The 25465-nt window shown below is 59.3% G+C and overlaps 1 protein-coding gene across 1 annotated transcript in view; it reads right to left on the reverse strand.

The window, feature by feature from the left end:
• The window catches only part of LOC142908366 (dynein axonemal heavy chain 1-like), a 49602-nt gene that overhangs the window by 15918 nt on the left and 8219 nt on the right, over nt 1-25465 (reverse strand). Inside the window, exons 5-7 of the mRNA XM_076058936.1 lie at nt 25151-25384; nt 7467-7592; nt 2363-2503 (exon numbers count right to left, since the gene is read on the reverse strand). Coding sequence (XP_075915051.1) covers nt 2363-2503; nt 7467-7592; nt 25151-25384 — 501 coding nt within the window. The remainder of the gene's footprint in view (nt 1-2362; nt 2504-7466; nt 7593-25150; nt 25385-25465) is intronic.

Here is a 25465-nt window from a genome sequence, read left to right on the forward strand (position 1 = left end):
GGGTGAGTGAGTGAGTGAGTGGTGAGTGAGTGGGTGAGTGATGAGTGAGTGAGTGGGTGAGTGGTGAGTGAGTGGGTGAGTGATGAGTGAGTGAGTGAGTGGGTGAGTGAGTGGGTGAGTGAGTGAGTGAGTGTGTGAGTGAGTGAGTGGGTGAGTGAGTCAGTGGTGAGTGAGTGTGTGAGTGAGTGGGTGAGTGTGTGAGTGAGTGAGTGGGTGAGTGAGTGAGTGAGTGGTGAGTGAGTGGGTGAGTGATGAGTGGGTGAGTGAGTGGGTGAGTGAGTGAGTGGGTGAGTGAGTGAGTGAGTGGTGAGTGAGTGAGTGGGTGAGTGAGTGAGTGTGTGAGTGATGAGTGAGTGAGTGAGTGTGTGAGTGGTGAGTGAGTGGGTGAGTGTGTGAGTGTGTGAGTGGTGTGTGAGTGGTGAGTGGGTGGGTGAGTGAGTGTGTGAGTGAGTGAGTGATGAGTGAGTGGGTGAGTGAGTGGGTGAGTGAGTGTGTGAGTGAGTGGTGAGTGATTGGTGAGTGGGTGAGTGAGTGTGTGAGTGATGAGTGAGTGAGTTAGTGAGTGATTGAGTGAGTGGTGAGTGAGTGAGTGATGAGTGAGTGAATGGGTGAGTGAGTGTGTGAGTGAGTGAGTGGGTGAGTGAGTGTGTGAGTGATGAGTGAGTGAGTGGGTGAGTGAGTGGTGAGTGACTGGTGAGTGGGTGAGTGATGAGTGAGTGGGTGAGTGAGTGGGTGAGTGAGTGTGTGAGTGAGTGGTGAGTGATTGGTGAGTGGGTGAGTGAGTGTGTGAGTGATGAGTGAGTGAGTTAGTGAGTGAGTGAGTGGTGAGTGAGTGAGTGATGAGTGAGTGAATGGGTGAGTGAGTGTGTGAGTGGGTGAGTGATGAGTGAGTGGTGTGTGGGTGAGTGATGAGTGAGTGAGTTAGTGAGTGAGTGTGTGAGTGAGTGATGAGTGTGTGACTGGTGAGTGACTGGTGAGTGGTGAGCTACTCACCGGCTTGTGGTTGGTGAGCAGGAGGTGAAGGAGGTGAGACATCCTCAGAGTGTCCACGGTGGGTGAGGGTGAGTGGTGAGTGAGTGGTGAGTGGGTGGGTGGGTGAGTGAGTGAGTGTGTGGGTGGGTGAGTGAGTGAGCGAGTGATGAGTGAGTTAGTGAGAGTGGTGAGTGGGTGAGTGAGTGGTGAGTGAGTGGTAAGTGTGTGAGTGAGTGTGTGAGTGATGAGTGAGTTAGTGAGTGAGTGAGTGGGTGAGTGAGTGTGTGAGTGGGTGAGTGGTGAGTGAGTGAGTGATGAGTGAGTGAGTGGGTGAGTGATGAGTGAGTTAGTGATGAGTGAGTGGGTGAGTGGTGAGTGAGTGGGTGAGTGAGTGTGTGAGTGTGTGAGTGGGTGGGTGGGTGGATGGGTGGGTGGGTGAGTGAGTGTGTGAGTGGGTGAGTGAGTGAGTGTGTGAGTGGTGAGTGAGTTAGTGAGTGAGTGAGTGTGTGAGTGGTGAGTGAGTGAGTGTGTGAGTGGTGAGTGATGAGTGGGTGAGTGGTGAGTGGTGAGCTGCTCACCGGCTTGTGGTTGGTGAGCAGGAGGTGAAGAAGGTGAGACATCCTCAGAGTGTCCATGGTGGGTGAGGGTGAGTGGTGAGTGGTGAGTGTGTGAGTGGTGAGTGAGTGAGTGGGTGAGTGAGTGAGTGAGTGGTGAGTGAGTGGGTGAGTGAGTGGGTGAGTGAGTGAGTGGGTGAGTGAGTGAGTGAGTGGTGAGTGAGTGAGTGTGTGAGTGGTGAGTGAGTGTGTGAGTGGTGAGTGTGTGACTGGTGAGTGACTGGTGAGTGGTGAGCTGCTCACCGGCTTGTGGTTGGTGAGCAGCAGGTGAAGAAGGTGAGACATCCTCAGAGTGTCCATGGTGGGTGAGGGTGAGTGGTGAGTGAGTGAGTGAGTGGTGAGTGAGTTAGTGAGTGGTGAGTGACTGGTGAGTGAGTGGTGAGTGGTGAGCTGCTCACCGGCTTGTGGTTGGTGAGCAGGAGGTGAAGAAGGTGAGACATCTTCAGAGTGTCCATGGTGGGTGAGGGTGAGTGATGAGTGAGTGTGTGAGTGATGAGTGAGTTAGTGAGTGAGTGGGTGAGTGATGAGTGAGTTAGTGAGTGAGTGGGTGAGTGATGAGTGAGTGGTGAGTGAGTGTGTGAGTGAGTGGGTGAGTGTGTGAGTGATGAGTGAGTGAGTGTGTGAGTGATGAGTGAGTGAGTGGTGAGTGAGTGGTGAGTGAGTGATGAGTGATGAATGAGTGAGTGAGTGTGTGAGTGATGAGTGAGTGGGTGAGTGAGTGGGTGAGTGATGAGTGAGTGGGTGAGTGTGTGAGTGGTGAGTGGTGAGCTGCTCACCGGCTTGTGGTTGGTGAGCAGCAGGTGAAGGAGGTAAGACATCCTCACTGTGTCCATGGTGGGCACCACAATGTCAGCGAAGGGAGTGTCCGGTGCCACCGTCAACTCCGCCACCCCCACCATCCATCCCACCCATCGCACCTGCACGCACACAGCCACAGGCAAAGGTCACCCAGGTAGCCTCTAGCAGGGCTGTAGGGGCAAGTGCAGTCACACAGACACAGACAAAGCTACCCCAGGTAGCCTCCAGTAAGGCTGTAGGGGCAAGTGCAGTCACACAGACACAGGCAAAGCTCCCCCAGGTAGCCTCTAGCAGGGCTGTAGGGGCAAGTGCAGTTACACAGACACAGACAAAGCTCCCCCAGGTAGCCTCTAGCAGGGCTGTAGGGGCAAGTGCAGTTACACAGACACAGACAAAGCTCCCCCGGGTAGCCTCTAGCAGGGCTGTAGGGGCAAGTGCAGTCAGTAGCGAGCAGAAGAGACGCAAAGACAAAGCTCCCCCAGGTAGCTTCCAGTAGGACTGGTAGGGGCAAGTGCTCTGTTACACACCCACAGACAAAGCTCCCCCGGGTAGCCTCCAGCAGGGCTGTAGGGGCAAGTGCAGTCACACACACAGACAAAGCTCCCCCAGGTAGCCTCCATCAGGGATGTTGGGGCAAGTGCAGTTACACAGACACAAAGACAAAGCTCCCCCAGGTAGCCTCCAGCAGGGCTATAGGGGCAAGTGCAGTTACACAGACACAGCCAAAGCTCCCCCAGGTAGCCTCTAGTAGGGCTGTAGGGGCAAGTGCAGTCACACAGACAAAGCCAAAGCTCCCCCAGGTAGCCTCTAGTAGGGCTGTAGGGGCAAGTGCAGTCACACAGACACAGACAAAGCTCCCCCAGGTAGCTTCCAGCAGGGCTGTAGGGGCAAGTGCAGTCACACAGACACAGACAAAGCTACCCCAGGTAGCCTCCAGTAAGGCTGTAGGGGCAAGTGCAGTCACACAGACACAGGCAAAGCTCCCCCAGGTAGCCTCTAGCAGGGCTGTAGGGGCAAGTGCAGTCACACAGACACAAAGACAAAGCTCCCCCAGGTAGCCTCCAGCAGGGCTGTAGGGGCAAGTGCAGTTACACAGACACAGACAAAGCTCCCCCAGGTAGCCTCCAGCAGGGATGTAGGGGCAAGTGCAGTTACACAGACACAGACAAAGCTCCCCCAGGTAGCCTCCAGCAGGGATGTTGGGGCAAGTGCTGTTAGTGGCGAGTAGCAGAGACACACAGACAAAGCTCCCCCAGGTAGCCTCCAGCAGGGATGTTGGGGCAAGTGCTGTTACACAGACACAGACAAAGCTCCCCCAGGTAGCCTCCAGCAGGGCTGTAGGGGCAAGTGCAGTCACACAGACAAAGACAAAGCTCCCCCAGGTAGCCTCTAGCAGGGCTGTAGGGGCAAGTGCAGTTACACAGACACAGACAAAGCTCCCCCAGGTAGCCTCTAGCAGGGCTGTAGGGGCAAGTGCAGTCACACAGACACAGACAAAGCTCCCCCAGGTAGCCTCTAGCAGGGATGTTGGGGCAAGTGCTGTTAGCGACGAGTAGCAGAGACACAAATACAAAGCTCCCCCAGGTAGCCTCTAGCAGGGCTGTAGGGGCAAGTGCAGTTACACACACACAAAGACAAAGCTCCCCCAGGTAGCCTCCAGCAGGGATGTAGGTGCAAGTGCTGTCAGTAGCGAGTAGCAGAGACACAAAGACAAAGCTCCCCCAGGTAGCCTCTAGCAGGGCTGTAGGGGCAAGAGCAGTTACACAGACACAGACAAAGCTCCCCCAGGTAGCCTCTAGCAGGGATGTTGGGGCAAGTGCTGTTAGCGGCGAGTAGCAGAGACACAAATACAAAGCTCCCCCAGGTAGCCTCTAGCAGGGCTGTAGGGGCAAGTGCAGTTACACAGACACAGACAAAGCTCCCCCAGGTAGCCTCCAGCAGGGATGTTGGGGCAAGTGCTGTCGGTAGTGAGAACTAGAGACACAAAGACAAAGCTCCCCCAGGTAGCCTCTAGCAGGGCTGTAGGGGCAAGTGCAGTTATACAGACACAGACAAAGCTCCCCCAGGTAGCCTCCAGCAGGACTGTAGGGGCAAGTGCTCTGCTACACAGACACAGACAAAGCTCCCCCAGGTAGCCTCTAGCAGGGCTGTAGGGGCAAGTGCAGTTACACAGACACAAAGACAAAGCTCCCCCAGGTAGCCTCCAGCAGGGCTGTAGGGGCAAGTGCAGTTACACAGACACAGCCAAAGCTCCCCCAGGTAGCCTCTAGTAGGGCTGTAGGGGCAAGTGCAGTTACACAGACACAGACAAAGCTCCCCCGGGTAGCCTCCAGCAGGGATGTAGGGGCAAGTGCTGTGACACACACACAGACAAAGCTCTCCTAGGTAGCCTCTAGCAGGGATGTAGGGGCAAGTGCAGTCACACAGACACAGACAAAGCTCCCCCAGGTAGCCTCTAGCAGGGCTGTAGGGACAAGTGCAGTCACACAGACACAGACAAAGCTCCCCCAGGTAGCCTCCAGTAGGGCTGTAGGGGCAAGTGCAGTTACACAGACACAGACAAAGCTTCCCCAGGTAGCCTCCAGCAGGGCTGTAGGGGCAAGTGCTGTTACACAGACACACAGACAAAGCTCCCCCGGGAAGCCTCCATCAGGGCTGTAGGGGCAAGTGCAGTTACACAGACACACAGACAAAGCTCCCCCGGGTAGCCTCCATCAGGGCTGTAGGGGCAAGTGCTGTTACACAGACACAGACAAAGCTCCCCCAGGTAGCCTCTAGCAGGGATGTTGGGGCAAATGCAGTCACACAGACACAGACAAAGCTCCCCCAGGTAGCCTCTAGCAGGGATGTTGGGGCAAGTGCTGTCAGTAGCGAGCAATAGAGACACAAAGACAAAGCTCCCCCAGGTAGCCTCTAGTAGGGCAGTAGGGGCAAGTGCAGTCACACAGACACAGACAAAGCTCCCCCCGGTAGCCTCTAGCAGGGCTGTAGGGGCAAGTGCAGTTACACAGACACAGACAAAGCTCCCCCAGGTAGCCTCTAGCAGGGCTGTAGGGGCAAGTGCAGTCACACAGACACAGACAAAGCTCCCCCAGGTAGCCTCTAGCAGGGCTGTAGGGGCAAGTGCAGTCACACAGACACAGGCAAAGCTCCCCCAGGTAGCCTCTAGAAGGGATGTTGGGGCAAATGCAGTTACACAGACACAGACAAAGCTCCCCCAGGTAGCCTCCAGCAGGGATGTAGGGGCAAGTGCAGTCACATAGACACAGACAAAGCTACCCCAGGTAGCCTCCAGTAAGGCTGTAGGGGCAAGTGCAGTCACACAGACACAGGCAAAGCTCCCCAGATAGCCTCTAGCAGGGCTGTAGGGGCAAGTGCAGTCACACAGACACAGACAAAGCTCCCCCAGGTAGCCTCTAGCAGGGATGTAGGGGCAAGTGCAGTTACACAGACACAGACAAAGCTCCCCCAGGTAGCCTCTAGCAGGGATGTTGGGGCAAGTGCTGTCGGTAGCGAGCACTAGAGACACAAAGACAAAGCTCCCCCAGGTAGCCTCTAGCAAGGCTGTAGGGGCAAGTGCAGTCACACAGACACAGACAAAGCTCCCCCAGGTAGCCTCCAGCAGGGATGTTGGGGCAAGTGCAGTTACACAGACACAGACAAAGCTCCCCCAGGTAGCCTCCAGCAGGGATGTTGGGGCAAGTGCTGTTAGTGGCGAGTAGCAGAGACACAAAGACAAAGCTCCCCCAGGTAGCTTCCAGCAGGACTGTAGGGGCAAGTGCAGTTACACAGACACAGACAAAGCTCCCCCAGGTAGCCTCTAGCAGGGATGTTGGGGCAAGTGCTGTTAGTGACGAGCAGCAGATACACAAAGACAAAGCTCCCCCAGGTAGCCTCCAGCAGGGATGTTGGGGCAAGTGCTGTTACACAGACACAGACAAAGCTCCCCCAGGTAGCCTCTAGCAGGGCTGTAGGGGCAAGTGCAGCTACACAGACACAGACAAAGCTCCCCCAGGTAGCCTCTAGTAGGGCTGTAGGGGCAAGTGCAGTCACACAGACACAGACAAAGCTCCCCCAGGTAGCCTCTAGCAGGGATGTAGGGGCAAGTGCAGTTACACAGACACAGACAAAGCTCCCCCAGGTAGCCTCTAGCAGGGATGTTGGGGCAAGTGCTGTCGGTAGCGAGCACTAGAGACACAAAGACAAAGCTCCCCCAGGTAGCCTCTAGCAAGGCTGTAGGGGCAAGTGCAGTCACACAGACACAGACAAAGCTCCCCCAGGTAGCCTCCAGCAGGGATGTTGGGGCAAGTGCAGTTACACAGACACAGACAAAGCTCCCCCAGGTAGCCTCCAGCAGGGATGTTGGGGCAAGTGCTGTTAGTGGCGAGTAGCAGAGACACAAAGACAAAGCTCCCCCAGGTAGCTTCCAGCAGGACTGTAGGGGCAAGTGCAGTTACACAGACACAGACAAAGCTCCCCCAGGTAGCCTCTAGCAGGGATGTTGGGGCAAGTGCTGTTAGTGACGAGCAGCAGATACACAAAGACAAAGCTCCCCCAGGTAGCCTCCAGCAGGGATGTTGGGGCAAGTGCTGTTACACAGACACAGACAAAGCTCCCCCAGGTAGCCTCTAGCAGGGCTGTAGGGGCAAGTGCAGCTACACAGACACAGACAAAGCTCCCCCAGGTAGCCTCTAGTAGGGCTGTAGGGGCAAGTGCAGTTACACAGACACAGACAAAGCTCCCCCAGGTAGCCTCCAGCGGGGCTGTAGGGGCAAGTGCAGTTACACAGACACAGACAAAGCTCCCCCAGGTAGCCTCTAGCAGGGATGTTGGGGCAAGTGCAGTTACACAGACACAAAGACAAAGCTACCCCAGGTAGCCTCTAGTAGGGCTGTAGGGGCAAGTGCTCTGTTACACACACAGACACAGACAAAGCTACCCCAGGTAGCCTCCAGCAGGGATGTTGGGGCAAGTGCAGTCACACAGACACAAAGACAAAGCTCCCCCGGGTAGCCTCCAGCAACGGGCAACAGCAGCAGCCTCGCCATTTTTAAGGCTGAGCGGACCTAGAGGCGTCCCCACCTGGTGACGCGAAGCCTCCTCCCCCTCCTCCGCCCCCTCGTCTCGGCCTCCAGCGCGGCCGCTGAATCCGCCGTCGTCAAGACGATAGTCATAGACCAAGCCCTCGTCCGGGAACGGGAGACGCAGCTGAGAGACACGGGGAGAGAGACACGGTGAGACACGGTGAGAGAGACACGGTGAGAGAGACACGGTGAGAGAGACACGGTGAGAGAGACACGGTGAGAGAGACACGGGGAGAGAGAGACACAGTAGTCATAGACCAAGCCCTCGTCCGGGAACGGGAGACGCAGCTGAGAGACACGGGGAGAGAGACACGGTGAGAGAGACACGGTGAGAGAGACACGGTGAGAGAGACACGGTGAGAGAGACACGGGGAGAGAGACACGGGGAGAGAGACACGGTGAGAGAGACACGGGGAGAGAGACACGGGGAGACACGGTGAGAGAGACACGGTGAGAGAGACACGGTGAGAGAGACACGGTGAGAGAGACACGGTGAGAGAGACACGGGGAGAGAGAGACACAGTAGTCATAGACCAAGCCCTCGTCCGGGAACGGGAGACGCAGCTGAGAGACACGGGGAGAGAGACACGGTGAGAGAGACACGGTGAGAGAGACACGGTGAGAGAGACACGGTGAGAGAGACACGGGGAGAGAGACACGGGGAGAGAGACACGGTGAGAGAGACACGGGGAGAGAGACACGGGGAGACACGGTGAGAGAGACACGGTGAGAGAGACACGGTGAGAGAGACACGGTGAGAGAGACACGGGGAGAGAGACACGGGGAGAGAGAGACACAGTAGTCATAGACCAAGCCCTCGTCCGGGAACGGGAGACGCAGCTGAGAGACACGGGGAGAGAGACACGGGGAGACACGGTGAGAGAGACACGGTGAGAGAGACACGGTGAGAGAGACACGGTGAGAGAGACACGGGGAGAGAGAGACACGGGGAGACACGGGGAGAGAGACACGGGGAGAGAGACACGATAGTCATAGACCAAGCCCTCGTCCGGGAACGGGAGACGCAGCTGAGAGACACGGGGAGACACGGGGAGAGAGACACGGGGAGAGAGACACGGTGAGAGAGAGACACGGTGAGAGAGACACGGTGAGAGAGAGACACGGTGAGAGAGACACGGTGAGAGAGACACGGTGAGAGAGACACGGTGAGAGAGAGACACGGGGAGAGAGACACGGTGAGAGAGACACGGTGAGAGAGACACGGGGAGAGAGACACGGGGAGACACGGGGAGAGAGACACGGTGAGAGAGAGACACGGGGAGAGAGAGACACGGGGAGAGAGACACGGTAGTCATAGACCAAGCCCTCGTCCGGGAACGGGAGACGCAGCTGAGAGACACGGGGAGACACGGGGAGAGAGAGACACGGTAGTCATAGACCAAGCCCTCGTCCGGGAACGGGAGACGCAGCTGAGAGACACGGGGAGAGAGACACGGGGAGACACGGGGAGAGAGACACGGGGAGAGAGACACGGGGAGAGAGACACGGTGAGAGAGAGACACGGTGAGAGAGACACGGTGAGAGAGACACGGTGAGAGAGAGACACGGGGAGAGAGAGACGGGGAGAGAGACACGGGGAGACACGGGGAGAGAGACACGGGGAGAGAGACACGGTGAGACACGGGGAGAGAGACACGGGGAGAGAGACACGGTCAGAGAGACACGGGGAGAGAGACACGGTGAGAGAGACACGGGGAGAGAGACACGGGGAGAGAGACACAGGGAGAGAGAGACGGTAGTCATAGACCAAGCCCTCGTCCGGGAACGGGAGACACAGCTGAGAGACAGGGGGAGAGAGACACGGGGAGAGAGACACAGGGAGAGAGACACGGGGAGAGAGACACGGTAGTCATAGACCAAGCCCTCGTCCGGGAACGGGAGACGCAGCTGAGAGACACGGGGAGAGAGACACGGGGAGACACGGGGAGACAGACACGGGGAGACACGGGGAGAGAGACACGGGGAGACACGGGGAGAGAGACACGGGGAGACACGGGGAGACACGGGGAGAGAGACACGGGGAGAGAGACACGGGGAGAGAGACGCAGCTGAGAGACACGGTAGTCATAGACCAAGCCCTCGTCCGGGAACGGGAGACACAGCTGAGAGACACGGGGAGACACGGGGAGAGAGACACGGGGAGACACGGGGAGAGAGACATGGGGAGAGAGACACGGGGAGAGAGACACGGGGAGAGAGACACGGTAGTCATAGACCAAGCCCTCGTCCGGGAACGGGAGACACAGCTGAGAGACACGGGGAGAGAGACACGGGGAGACACGGGGAGAGAGACACGGTGAGAGAGAGACACGGTGAGAGAGACACGGTGAGAGAGACACGGTGAGAGAGACACGGGGTGAGAGACACGGTGAGAGAGACACGGGGAGAGAGACACGGTGAGAGAGAGACACGGTGAGAGAGACACACGGGGAGAGAGACACGGTAGTCATAGACCAAGCCCTCGTCCGGGAACGGGAGACGCAGCTGAGAGACACGGGGAGAGAGACACGGGGAGAGAGACACGGGGAGAGAGACACGGGGAGAGAGACACGGGGAGAGAGAGACGGTAGTCATAGACCAAGCCCTCGTCCGGGAACGGGAGACGCAGCTGAGAGACACGGAGAGACACGGGGAGACACGGGGAGACACGGGGAGAGAGACATGGGGAGAGAGACACGGGGAGAGAGACACGGGGAGAGAGACACGGGGAGAGAGACACGGTAGTCATAGACCAAGCCTTCGTCCGGGAACGGGAGACGCAGCTGAGAGACACAGGGAGACACGGGGAGAGAGACACGGGGAGAGAGACACGGGGAGAGAGACACGGGGAGAGAGACACGGGGAGAGAGACACGGTAGTCATAGACCAAGCCCTCGTCCGGGAACGGGAGACGCAGCTGAGAGACACGGGGAGAGAGACACGGTGAGAGAGACACGGTGAGAGAGACACGGGGAGAGAGACACGGGGAGAGAGACACGGTGAGAGAGACACGGGGAGACACGGGGAGACACGGGGAGAGAGACACGGGGAGAGAGACACGGGGAGAGAGACGCAGCTGAGAGACACGGGGAGAGAGACACGGGGAGAGAGACACGGTGAGAGAGACACGGTGCGAGAGACATGGGGAGAGAGACACGGGGAGAGAGACACGGGGAGAGAGACATGGTGAGAGAGACGCAGCTGAGAGACACGGGGAGAGAGACACGGGGAGAGAGACACGGGGAGAGAGACACGGGGAGAGAGACACAGGGAGACACGGTGAGACACGGTGAGAGAGACACGGGGAGAGAGACACGGGGAGAGAGACACGGTAGTCATAGACCAAGCCCTCGTCCGGGAACGGGAGACGCAGCTGAGAGACACGGAGAGACACGGGGAGACACGGGGAGACACGGGGAGAGAGACACGGGGAGAGAGACACGGGGAGAGAGACACGGGAAGAGAGAGACGGTAGTCATAGACCAAGCCCTCGTCCGGGAACGGGAGACGCAGCTGAGAGACACGGAGAGACACGGGGAGACACGGGGAGACACGGGGAGAGAGACACGGGGAGAGAGACACGGGGAGAGAGACACGGGGAGAGAGACACGGGGAGAGAGACACGGTAGTCATAGACCAAGCCCTCGTCCGGGAACCGGAGACGCAGCTGAGAGACACGGGGAGACACGGAGAGACACGGGGAGAGAGACACGGGGAGAGAGACACGGGGAGAGAGACACGGGGAGAGAGATACGGGGAGAGAGACACGGTGAGAGAGACACGGGGAGACACGGGGAGACACGGGGAGAGAGACACGGGGAGAGAGACACGGGGAGAGAGACGCAGCTGAGAGACACGGGGAGAGAGACACGGGGAGAGAGACACGGTGAGAGAGACACGGTGCGAGAGACATGGGGAGAGAGACACGGGGAGAGAGACACGGGGAGAGAGACATGGTGAGAGAGAAGCAGCTGAGAGACACGGGGAGAGAGACACGGGGAGAGAGACAAGGGGAGAGAGACACGGGGAGAGAGACACGGGGAGAGAGACACGGTGAGACACGGTGAGAGAGACACGGGGAGAGAGACACGGTAGTCATAGACCAAGCCCTCGTCCGGGAACGGGAGACGCAGCTGAGAGACACGGGGAGAGAGACACGGGGAGAGAGACACGGGGAGAGAGACACGGGGAGAGAGACACAGGGAGAGAGACACGGGGAGAGAGACACGGGGAGAGAGACACGGGGAGAGAGACACGGTAGTCATAGACCAAGCCCTCGTCCGGGAACGGGAGACGCAGCTGAGAGACACGGGGAGAGAGACACGGTGAGAGAGACACGGGGAGAGAGACACGGGGAGAGAGACACGGGGAGAGAGACACGGTGAGAGAGACACGGGGAGACACGGGGAGACACGGGGAGACACGGGGTGAGAGACACGGTTAGAGAGACGCAGCTGAGAGACACGGGGAGACACGGGGAGACACGGGAAGACACGGGGAGAGAGACACGGTGAGAGAGACGCAGCTGAGAGACACGGTGAGAGAGACGCAGCTGAGAGACATGACAGTCATAGACCAAGCCCTCGTCCGGGAACGGGAGACGCAGCTGAGAGACACGGGGAGAGAGACACGGTGAGACACGGGGAGACACGGGGAGAGAGAGACACGGTGAGAGAGACACGGGGAGAGAGACACGGTAGTCATAGACCAAGCCCTCGTCCGGGAACGGGAGACACAGCTGAGAGACACGGGGAGACACGGGGAGACACGGGGAGAGAGACACGGGGAGACACGGGGAGAGAGACATGGGGAGAGAGACACGGGGAGAGAGACACGGGGAGAGAGACACGGTAGTCATAGACCAAGCCCTCGTCCGGGAACGGGAGACACAGCTGAGAGACACGGGGAGAGAGACACGGGGAGACACGGGGAGAGAGACACGGTGAGAGAGAGACACGGTGAGAGAGACACGGTGAGAGAGACACGGTGAGAGAGACACGGGGTGAGAGACACGGTGAGAGAGACACGGGGAGAGAGACACGGTGAGAGAGAGACACGGTGAGAGAGAGACACGGGGAGAGAGACACGGTAGTCATAGACCAAGCCCTCGTCCGGGAACGGGAGACGCAGCTGAGAGACACGGAGAGACACGGGGAGACACGGGGAGACACGGGGAGAGAGACACGGGGAGAGAGACACGGGGAGAGAGACACGGGGAGAGAGACACGGGGAGAGAGAGACGGTAGTCATAGACCAAGCCCTCGTCCGGGAACGGGAGACGCAGCTGAGAGACACGGAGAGACACGGGGAGACACGGGGAGACACGGGGAGAGAGACACGGGGAGAGAGACACGGGGAGAGAGACACGGGGAGAGAGACACGGGGAGAGAGACACGGTAGTCATAGACCAAGCCCTCGTCCGGGAACGGGAGACGCAGCTGAGAGACACGGGGAGACACGGGGAGAGAGACACGGCGAGAGAGACACGGGGAGAGAGACACGGGGAGAGAGACACGGGGAGAGAGACACGGGGAGAGAGACACGGGGAGAGAGACACGGTGAGAGAGACACGGGGAGACACGGGGAGACACGGGGAGACACGGGGTGAGAGACACGGTTAGAGAGACGCAGCTGAGAGACACGGGGAGACACGGGGAGACACGGGAAGACACGGGGAGAGAGACACGGTGAGAGAGACGCAGCTGAGAGACACGGTGAGAGAGACGCAGCTGAGAGACATGACAGTCATAGACCAAGCCCTCGTCCGGGAACGGGAGACGCAGCTGAGAGACACGGGGAGAGAGACACGGTGAGACACGGGGAGACACGGGGAGAGAGAGACACGGTGAGAGAGACACGGGGAGAGAGACACGGTAGTCATAGACCAAGCCCTCGTCCGGGAACGGGAGACACAGCTGAGAGACACGGGGAGACACGGGGAGACACGGGGAGAGAGACACGGGGAGACACGGGGAGACACGGGGAGAGAGACATGGGGAGAGAGACACGGGGAGAGAGACACGGGGAGAGAGACACGGTAGTCATAGACCAAGCCCTCGTCCGGGAACGGGAGACACAGCTGAGAGACACGGGGAGAGAGACACGGGGAGACACGGGGAGAGAGACACGGTGAGAGAGAGACACGGTGAGAGAGACACGGTGAGAGAGACACGGTGAGAGAGACACGGGGTGAGAGACACGGTGAGAGAGACACGGGGAGAGAGACACGGTGAGAGAGAGACACGGTGAGAGAGAGACACGGGGAGAGAGACACGGTAGTCATAGACCAAGCCCTCGTCCGGGAACGGGAGACGCAGCTGAGAGACACGGAGAGACACGGGGAGACACGGGGAGACACGGGGAGAGAGACACGGGGAGAGAGACACGGGGAGAGAGACACGGGGAGAGAGACACGGGGAGAGAGAGACGGTAGTCATAGACCAAGCCCTCGTCCGGGAACGGGAGACGCAGCTGAGAGACACGGAGAGACACGGGGAGACACGGGGAGACACGGGGAGAGAGACACGGGGAGAGAGACACGGGGAGAGAGACACGGGGAGAGAGACACGGGGAGAGAGACACGGTAGTCATAGACCAAGCCCTCGTCCGGGAACGGGAGACGCAGCTGAGAGACACGGGGAGACACGGGGAGAGAGACACGGCGAGAGAGACACGTGGAGAGAGACACGGGGAGAGAGACACGGGGAGAGAGACACGGGGAGAGAGACATGGTAGTCATAGACCAAGCCCTCGTCCGGGAACGGGAGACGCAGCTGAGAGACACGGGGAGAGAGACACGGTGAGAGAGACACGGTGAGAGAGACACGGAGATAGAGACACGGGGAGAGAGACACGGTGAGAGAGACACGGGGAGACACGGGGAGACACGGGGAGAGAGACACGGGGAGAGAGACACGGGGAGAGAGACGCAGCTGAGAGACACGGGGAGAGAGACACGGGGAGAGAGACACGGTGAGAGAGACACGGTGCGAGAGACATGGGGAGAGAGACACGGGGAGAGAGACACGGGGAGAGAGACATGGTGAGAGAGACGCAGCTGAGAGACACGGGGATAGAGACACGGGCAGAGAGACACGAGGAGAGAGACACGGGGAGAGAGACACGGGGAGAGAGACACGGGGAGAGAGACACGGAGAGACACGGTGAGACACGGTGAGAGAGACACGGGGAGAGAGACACGGGGAGAGAGACACGGTAGTCATAGACCAAGTCCTCGTCCGGGAACGGGAGACGCAGCTGAGAGACACGGAGAGACACGGGGAGACACGGGGAGACACGGGGAGAGAGACACGGGGAGAGAGACACGGGGAGAGAGACACGGGGAGAGAGACACGGGGAGAGAGAGACGGTAGTCATAGACCAAGCCCTCGTCCGGGAACGGGAGACGCAGCTGAGAGACACGGAGAGACACGGGGAGACACGGGGAGACACGGGGAGAGAGAGACGGGGAGAGAGACACGGGGAGAGAGACACGGGGAGAGAGACACGGGGAGAGAGACACGGTAGTCATAGACCAAGCCCTCGTCCGGGAACAGGAGACGCAGCTGAGAGACACGGGGAGACACGGGGAGACACGGGGAGAGAGACACGGGGAGAGAGACACGGGGAGAGAGACACGGGGAGAGAGATACGGGGAGAGAGACACGGTGAGAGAGACACGGGGAGACACGGGGAGACACGGGGAGAGAGACACGGGGAGAGAGACACGGGGAGAGAGACGCAGCTGAGAGACACGGGGAGAGAGACACGGGGAGAGAGACACGGTGAGAAAGACACGGTGCGAGAGACATGGGGAGAGAGACACGGGGAGAGAGACACGGGGAGAGAGACATGGTGAGAGACACGGGGAGAGAGACACGGGGAGAGAGACACGGGGAGAGAGACACGGGGAGAGAGACACGGAGAGAGAGACACGGTGAGACACGGTGAGAGAGACACGGGGAGAGAGACACGGTAGTCATAGACCAAGCCCTCGTCCGGGAACGGGAGACGCAGCTGAGAGACACGGGGAGAGAGACACGGGGAGAGAGACACGGGGAGAGAGACACGGGGAGAGAGACACAGTGAGAGAGACACGGGGAGAGAGACACGGTGAGAGAGACACGGTGAGAGAGACACGGTAGTCATAGACCAAGCCCTCTTCCGGGAACGGGAGACGCATCTGAGAGACACGGGGAGAGAGACACGGGGAGAGAGACACGGGGAGAGAGACACGGGGAGAGAGACACGGGGAGAGAGACACGGTAGTCATAGACCAAGCCCTCGTCCGGGAACGGGAGACGCAGCTGAGAGACACGGGGAGAGAGACACGGTGAGAGAGACACGGGGAGGGAGACACGGGGAGAGAGACACGGGGAGAGAGACACGGTGAGAGAGACACGGGGAGACACGGGGAGACACGGGGAGACACGGGGTGAGAGACACTGTTAGAGAGACGCAGCTGAGAGACACGGGGAGACACGGGGAGACACGGGAAGACACGGGGAGAGAGACACGGTGAGAGAGATGCAGCTGAGAGACACGGTGAGAGAGACGCAGCTGAGAGACATGACAGTCATAGAACAAGCCCTCGTCCGGGAACGGGAGACGCAGCTGAGAGACACGGGGAGAGAGACACGGTGAGACACGGGGAGATACAGGGAGAGAGAGACACGGTGAGAGAGACACGGGGAGAGAGACACGGTAGTCATAGACCAAGCCCTCGTCCGGGAACGGGAGACGCAGCTGAGAGACACGGGGAGAGAGACACGGGGAGACACGGGGAGAGAGAGACACGGGGAGAGAGAGACACGGGGAGAGAGAGACACGGGGAGAGAGACACGGGGAGAGAGACACGGTAGTCATAGACCAAGCCCTCGTCCGGGAACGGGAGACGCAGCTGAGAGACACGGGGAGAGAGACACGGGGAGACACGGGGAGAGAGACGGTGAGAGAGACACGGGGAGAGAAAGACACGGGGAGAGAAAGACACGGTGAGAGAGACACGGAGAGACACGGGGAGAGAGACACGGTGAGAGAGACACGGTGAGACACGGGGAGACACGGTGAGAGAGACAGGCGAGAGAGAGAGACACGGCGAGAGAGAGACACGGCGAGAGAGAGAGACACGGTGAGACACGGGGAGACACGGTGAGATACGGTGAGACACGGGGAGACACGGGGAGAGAGACACGGTGAGAGAGACATGGTGAGACACGGTGAGACACAGGGAGACACGGTGAGACACGGGGATACACGGGGAGAGAGACACGGGGAGAGAAACACGGGAGAGAGACACGGGGAGAGAGACACGGTGAGAGAGACACGGTGAGACATGGGGAGACACAGGGAGAGAGACTCGAAGAGAGAGACACGGTGAGAGAGACACGGTGAGAGAGACACGGTGAGAGAGACACGGTGATAGAGACATGGACGAGAGAGACACGGTGAGACACGGTGAGACACCGTGAGACATGGGGAGAGAGACACGGGGAGAGAGACACGGTGAGACACGGGGAGACACGGGGAGACACGGTGAAACACGGGCAGAGAGACACGGTGAGACACAGGGAGACACGGTGAGACACGGGGAGAGAGACACGGGGAGTCACGGTGAGACACGGGGAGACACGGTGAGATACGGTGAGACACGGGGAGACACGGGAAGAGAGACACAGTGAGACACGGGGAGACACGGGGAGACACGGTGAGAGAGACACGGTGAGACACGGGGAGACACGGTGAGACACAGGGAGAGAGCCTCGGGGAGAGAGACACGGTGAGAGAGACACGGTGAGAGAGACACGGAGAGAGAGACACGGTGAGAGAGACACGGTGAGAGAGAGACATGGACGAGAGAGACACGGTAAGACACGGTGAGACACGGGGAGAGAGACACGGGGAGAGAGACACGGTGAGACACGGGGAGACACGGGGAGAGATACACGGTGAGAGAGACACGGTGAAAGGGAGACACGGTGAGAGAGACACGCGGAGAGAGACACGGTGAGAGAGAGACACGGTGAGAGAGACACGGTGAGAGAGGGACATGGACGAGAGAGACACGGTGAGAGAGGGACATGGACGAGAGAGACACGGTAGGACACAGGGAGAGAGACACGGCGAGAGACACGGTGAGAGAGACACGGTGAGAGAGACATGGTGAGAGAGACACGGTGAGAGAGACATGGTGAGAGAGACACGGTGAGAGAGACACGGTGAGAGATACACGGACCAGAGAGAGACACGGTGAGAGAGACACGGTGAGAGAGAGACACGGTGAGAGAGAGACACGGGGAGAGAGACACGGTGAGAGAGAGAGACACGGTGAGAGACACGGTGAGAGAGAGACATGGACGGAGAGACACGGTGAGAGAGACACGGTGAGAGATACCCGGTGAGAGAGAGACACGGGGAGAGAGATGCGGTGAGAGAGACACGGTGAGAGAGAGACACGGTGAGAGAGATGCGGTGAGAGAAACACGGTGAGAGAGACACGGGGAGAGAGACACGGGGAGAGAGACACGGTGAGAGAGACACCGACGAGAGAGACACGGTGAGAGAGACACACGGTGAGAGACATGGTGAGAGAGACACGGTGAGAGAGACACAGTGAGAGAGACACGGTGAGAGAGACGCGGGGAGAGAGACACGGTGAGAGAGACATGGTGAGAGAGACACGGTGAGACACGGGGAGAGAGACACGGGGAGACACGGTGAGACACGGTGAGAGAGACACGGTGAGAGAGACACGGTGAGAGAGAGACACGGTGAGAGAGACACGGTGAGAGAGACACGGTGAGAGAGACACGGGGAGAGAGACACGGGGAGAGAGAGACGGTAGTCATAGACCAAGCCCTCGTCCGGGAACGGGAGACGCAGCTGAGAGACACGGAGAGACACGGGGAGACACGGGGAGACACGGGGAGAGAGACACGGGGAGAGAGACACGGGGAGAGAGACACGGGGAGAGAGACACGGGGAGAGAGACACGGTAGTCATAGACCAAGCCCTCGTCCGGGAACGGGAGACGCAGCTGAGAGACACGGGGAGACACGGGGAGAGAGACACGGCGAGAGAGACACGTGGAGAGAGACACGGGGAGAGAGACACGGGGAGAGAGACACGGGGAGAGAGACATGGTAGTCATAGACCAAGCCCTCGTCCGGGAACGGGAGACGCAGCTGAGAGACACGGGGAGAGAGACACGGTGAGAGAGACACGGTGAGAGAGACACGGAGATAGAGACACGGGGAGAGAGACACGGTGAGAGAGACACGGGGAGACACGGGGAGACACGGGGAGAGAGACACGGGGAGAGAGACACGGGGAGAGAGACGCAGCTGAGAGACACGGGGAGAGAGACACGGGGAGAGAGACACGGTGAGAGAGACACGGTGCGAGAGACATGGGGAGAGAGACACGGGGAGAGAGACACGGGGAGAGAGACATGGTGAGAGAGACGCAGCTGAGAGACACGGGGATAGAGACACGGGCAGAGAGACACGAGGAGAGAGACACGGGGAGAGAGACACGGGGAGAGAGACACGGGGAGAGAGACACGGAGAGACACGGTGAGACACGGTGAGAGAGACACGGGGAGAGAGACACGGGGAGAGAGACACGGTAGTCATAGACCAAGTCCTCGTCCGGGAACGGGAGACGCAGCTGAGAGACACGGAGAGACACGGGGAGACACGGGGAGACACGGGGAGAGAGACACGGGGAGAGAGACACGGGGAGAGAGACACGGGGAGAGAGACACGGGGAGAGAGAGACGGTAGTCATAGACCAAGCCCTCGTCCGGGAACGGGAGACGCAGCTGAGAGACACGGAGAGACACGGGGAGACACGGGGAGACACGGGGAGAGAGAGACGGGGAGAGAGACACGGGGAGAGAGACACGGGGAGAGAGACACGGGGAGAGAGACACGGTAGTCATAGACCAAGCCCTCGTCCGGGAACAGGAGACGCAGCTGAGAGACACGGGGAGACACGGGGAGACACGGGGAGAGAGACACGGGGAGAGAGACACGGGGAGAGAGACACGGGGAGAGAGATACGGGGAGAGAGACACGGTGAGAGAGACACGGGGAGACACGGGGAGACACGGGGAGAGAGACACGGGGAGAGAGACACGGGGAGAGAGACGCAGCTGAGAGACACGGGGAGAGAGACACGGGGAGAGAGACACGGTGAGAAAGACACGGTGCGAGAGACATGGGGAGAGAGACACGGGGAGAGAGACACGGGGAGAGAGACATGGTGAGAGACACGGGGAGAGAGACACGGGGAGAGAGACACGGGGAGAGAGACACGGGGAGAGAGACACGGAGAGAGAGACACGGTGAGACACGGTGAGAGAGACACGGGGAGAGAGACACGGTAGTCATAGACCAAGCCCTCGTCCGGGAACGGGAGACGCAGCTGAGAGACACGGGGAGAGAGACACGGGGAGAGAGACACGGGGAGAGAGACACGGGGAGAGAGACACAGTGAGAGAGACACGGGGAGAGGGACACGGTGAGAGAGACACGGTGAGAGAGACACGGTAGTCATAGACCAAGCCCTCTTCCGGGAACGGGAGACGCATCTGAGAGACACGGGGAGAGAGACACGGGGAGAGAGACACGGGGAGAGAGACACGGGGAGAGAGACACGGGGAGAGAGACACGGTAGTCATAGACCAAGCCCTCGTCCGGGAACGGGAGACGCAGCTGAGAGACACGGGGAGAGAGACACGGTGAGAGAGACACGGGGAGGGAGACACGGGGAGAGAGACACGGGGAGAGAGACACGGTGAGAGAGACACGGGGAGACACGGGGAGACACGGGGAGACACGGGGTGAGAGACACTGTTAGAGAGACGCAGCTGAGAGACACGGGGAGACACGGGGAGACACGGGAAGACACGGGGAGAGAGACACGGTGAGAGAGATGCAGCTGAGAGACACGGTGAGAGAGACGCAGCTGAGAGACATGACAGTCATAGAACAAGCCCTCGTCCGGGAACGGGAGACGCAGCTGAGAGACACGGGGAGAGAGACACGGTGAGACACGGGGAGATACAGGGAGAGAGAGACACGGTGAGAGAGACACGGGGAGAGAGACACGGTAGTCATAGACCAAGCCCTCGTCCGGGAACGGGAGACGCAGCTGAGAGACACGGGGAGAGAGACACGGGGAGACACGGGGAGAGAGAGACACGGGGAGAGAGAGACACGGGGAGAGAGAGACACGGGGAGAGAGACACGGGGAGAGAGACACGGTAGTCATAGACCAAGCCCTCGTCCGGGAACGGGAGACGCAGCTGAGAGACACGGGGAGAGAGACACGGGGAGACACGGGGAGAGAGACGGTGAGAGAGACACGGGGAGAGAAAGACACGGGGAGAGAAAGACACGGTGAGAGAGACACGGAGAGACACGGGGAGAGAGACACGGTGAGAGAGACACGGTGAGACACGGGGAGACACGGTGAGAGAGACAGGCGAGAGAGAGAGACACGGCGAGAGAGAGACACGGCGAGAGAGAGAGACACGGTGAGACACGGGGAGACACGGTGAGATACGGTGAGACACGGGGAGACACGGGGAGAGAGACACGGTGAGAGAGACATGGTGAGACACGGTGAGACACAGGGAGACACGGTGAGACACGGGGATACACGGGGAGAGAGACACGGGGAGAGAAACACGGGAGAGAGACACGGGGAGAGAGACACGGTGAGAGAGACACGGTGAGACATGGGGAGACACAGGGAGAGAGACTCGAAGAGAGAGACACGGTGAGAGAGACACGGTGAGAGAGACACGGTGAGAGAGACACGGTGATAGAGACATGGACGAGAGAGACACGGTGAGACACGGTGAGACACCGTGAGACATGGGGAGAGAGACACGGGGAGAGAGACACGGTGAGACACGGGGAGACACGGGGAGACACGGTGAAACACGGGCAGAGAGACACGGTGAGACACAGGGAGACACGGTGAGACACGGGGAGAGAGACACGGGGAGTCACGGTGAGACACGGGGAGACACGGTGAGATACGGTGAGACACGGGGAGACACGGGAAGAGAGACACAGTGAGACACGGGGAGACACGGGGAGACACGGTGAGAGAGACACGGTGAGACACGGGGAGACACGGTGAGACACAGGGAGAGAGCCTCGGGGAGAGAGACACGGTGAGAGAGACACGGTGAGAGAGACACGGAGAGAGAGACACGGTGAGAGAGACACGGTGAGAGAGAGACATGGACGAGAGAGACACGGTAAGACACGGTGAGACACGGGGAGAGAGACACGGGGAGAGAGACACGGTGAGACACGGGGAGACACGGGGAGAGATACACGGTGAGAGAGACACGGTGAAAGGGAGACACGGTGAGAGAGACACGCGGAGAGAGACACGGTGAGAGAGAGACACGGTGAGAGAGACACGGTGAGAGAGGGACATGGACGAGAGAGACACGGTGAGAGAGGGACATGGACGAGAGAGACACGGTAGGACACAGGGAGAGAGACACGGCGAGAGACACGGTGAGAGAGACACGGTGAGAGAGACATGGTGAGAGAGACACGGTGAGAGAGACATGGTGAGAGAGACACGGTGAGAGAGACACGGTGAGAGATACACGGACCAGAGAGAGACACGGTGAGAGAGACACGGTGAGAGAGAGACACGGTGAGAGAGAGACACGGGGAGAGAGACACGGTGAGAGAGAGAGACACGGTGAGAGACACGGTGAGAGAGAGACATGGACGGAGAGACACGGTGAGAGAGACACGGTGAGAGATACCCGGTGAGAGAGAGACACGGGGAGAGAGATGCGGTGAGAGAGACACGGTGAGAGAGAGACACGGTGAGAGAGATGCGGTGAGAGAAACACGGTGAGAGAGACACGGGGAGAGAGACACGGGGAGAGAGACACGGTGAGAGAGACACCGACGAGAGAGACACGGTGAGAGAGACACACGGTGAGAGACATGGTGAGAGAGACACGGTGAGAGAGACACAGTGAGAGAGACACGGTGAGAGAGACGCGGGGAGAGAGACACGGTGAGAGAGACATGGTGAGAGAGACACGGTGAGACACGGGGAGAGAGACACGGGGAGACACGGTGAGACACGGTGAGAGAGACACGGTGAGAGAGACACGGTGAGAGAGAGACACGGTGAGAGAGACACGGTGAGAGAGACACGGTGAGAGAGAGACACGGTGAGAGAGACACGGTGAGACACGGTGAGAGAGACACGGTGAGAGAGACACGGTGAGAGGGACACGGTGAGAGAGACACGGTGAGGGAGACACGGTGAGAGAGACACGGTGAGAGAGACACGGTGAGAGAGACACGGTGAGAGAGACACACGGTGAGAGAGACACGGTGAGAGAGACACGGGGAGAGAGACACGGTGAGAGAGACGCGGGGAGAGAGACACGGTGAGAGAGACACGGTGAGAGAGACACGGTGAGAGAGACACGGTGAGAGAGACACGGTGAGAGAGACACACGGTGAGAGAGACACGGTGAGAGAGACACGGTGAGAGAGACACGGGGAGAGAGACACGGTGAGACACGGGGAGAGAGACACGGGCAGACACGGTGAGACACGGTGAGAGAGACACGGTGAGAGAGACACGGTGAGAGAGACACGGTCAGCCACAGGGAGAGAGACACGGTGAGAGAGACACGGTGAGAGAGACACGGTGAGAGAGACACGGTGAGAGAGACACGGTGAGAGAGACACGGTGAGAGAGACACACGGTGAGAGAGACACGGTGAGAGAGACACGGGGAGTGAGACACGGTGAGACACGGGGAGAGAGACACGGGCAGACACGGTGAGACTCGGTGAGAGAGACACGGTGAGAGAGACACGGGGAGAGAGACACGGTGAGAGAGACACGGAGAGACACGGGGAGAGAGACACGGTGAGAGAGACACGGTGAGAGAGACACGGCTAGAGAGAGACACGGCGAGAGAGACACGGTGAGAGAGAGACACGGTGAGAGAGACACGGTGAGAGAGAGACACGGTGAGAGAGAGACACGGTCAGAGATACACGGTGAGAGAGACACGGTGAGAGAGACACGGTGAGAGAGAGACACGGCGAGAGAGACACGGTGAGAGAGAGACACGGTGAGAGAGACACGGTGAGAGAGAGACACGGTGAGAGAGAGACACGGTCAGAGATACACGGTGAGAGAGAGACACGGCGAGAGAAAGACACGGCGAGAGAGAGAGACACGGTGAGAGAGACACGGACGAGAGAGGGACATGGACGAGAGAGACACGGTGAGAGAGACACGGTGAGAGAGACACGGTGAGAGAGACACGGACGAGAGAGACATGGACGAGAGAGACACGGTGAGAGAGACACGGTGAGACAGAGACGGTGAGAGAGAGACACGGTGAGAGAGACACGGTGAGAGACACATGGACGAGAGAGATACAAGGATGACGAGATACACGGACGAGAGAGAGACACGGTAAGAGAGACACGGTGAGAGAGACATGGTGAGAGAGAGACACGGACGAGAGAGAGACACGGACGGACGAGAGACACGGTGAGAGGGAGACACGGACGAGAGACACGGACGAGAGACACGGTGAGAGAGATACACGGACGAGAGAGAGACACGGTGAGAGAGACACAAACGGACGAGAGACACGGACGAGAGAGAGACACGGACGAGAGAGATACACGGCCGGACAGAGACACACGGACGACGAAAGACACACGGACGAGCGAGAGAGAGGCACACAGTGAGAGAGACACGGACGAGAGAGACACAGAGAGAGATACACGGACAAGACAGACACGACGAGAGAGACACAGTGAGAGAGACATGGACGAGAGAGACACAGAGAGAGACACACGGACGAGCGAGAGAGAGGCACACAGTGAGAGAGAGGCACACAGTGAGAGAGACATGGACGAGAGAGACACAGAGAGAGATACACGGACGAGACAGACACAACGAGAGAGACACGGTGAGAGAGAGAGAGACACGGACGAGAGAGACACAGAGAAAGATACACGGACGACGAGAGACACAGACGACAGAGACACACGGACGAGCGAGAGAGAGGCACACAGTGAGAGAGACATGGACGAGAGAGACACAGAAAAAGATACACGGACAAGACAGACACGACGAGAGAGACACAGAGAGAGAGACACAGAGAGAGAGACAAGGACGATAGAGACACACGGACGGACAGAGACACACGGACGACGAGAGACACACGGACGAGCGAGAGAGAGGCACACAGTGAGAGAGACACGGACGAGAGAGACACAGAGAGAGATACACGGACAAGACAGACACGACGAGAGAGACACAGTGAGAGAGACACGGACGAGAGAGACACAGAGAGAGAGACACGGACGAGAGAGACACAGAGAGAGAGACACGGACGAGAGAGATACACGGACGGACAGAGACACACGGACGAGCGAGAGAGAGGCACACAGTGAGAGAGACATGGACGAGAGAGACACAGAGAGAGATACACGGACAAGACAGACACGACGAGAGAGACACAGTGAGAGAGACACGGACGAGAGAGACATAGAGAGAGATACACGGACGACGAGAGACACAGACGACAGAGACACACGGACGAGCGCGAGCGAGAGCGAGACACACGGTGAGACAGAGACAAGATGGCCACCTCCTCGGCGGCCATCTTGTCCCGGAGCCAACGGCTGAACCGAGTCCGCGACACGGCGTCACAGCTGCCTCCGACGCTCCACACCAACGCAAACACCACCCAGGCCTCCAGCAGCACGGGAGGCACCACCGCCTCCACCGCCTCCTCCACCGCCTCTTCCGCCTCCTCCTCCTCACGGTGCTGCCGGCGGCGCTGGGCACGCCGGGCCGGGCCGATGTCCCCACCGCCGGCCACCTGTGAGGAGAGGAATCTTGGGCCTCATTAACAATGGCCTTGTAGCCCATTCCAGCGTCGTGTGCAGGTCTACAATTCTTG

Source organism: Petromyzon marinus, assembly GCF_048934315.1.
Source record: "Petromyzon marinus isolate PM22_M1 ecotype Great Lakes invasive population chromosome 80 unlocalized genomic scaffold, UKy_Petmar_22M1.pri1.0 chr80_unloc.4, whole genome shotgun sequence".
NCBI lineage: Eukaryota > Metazoa > Chordata > Hyperoartia > Petromyzontiformes > Petromyzontidae > Petromyzon > Petromyzon marinus.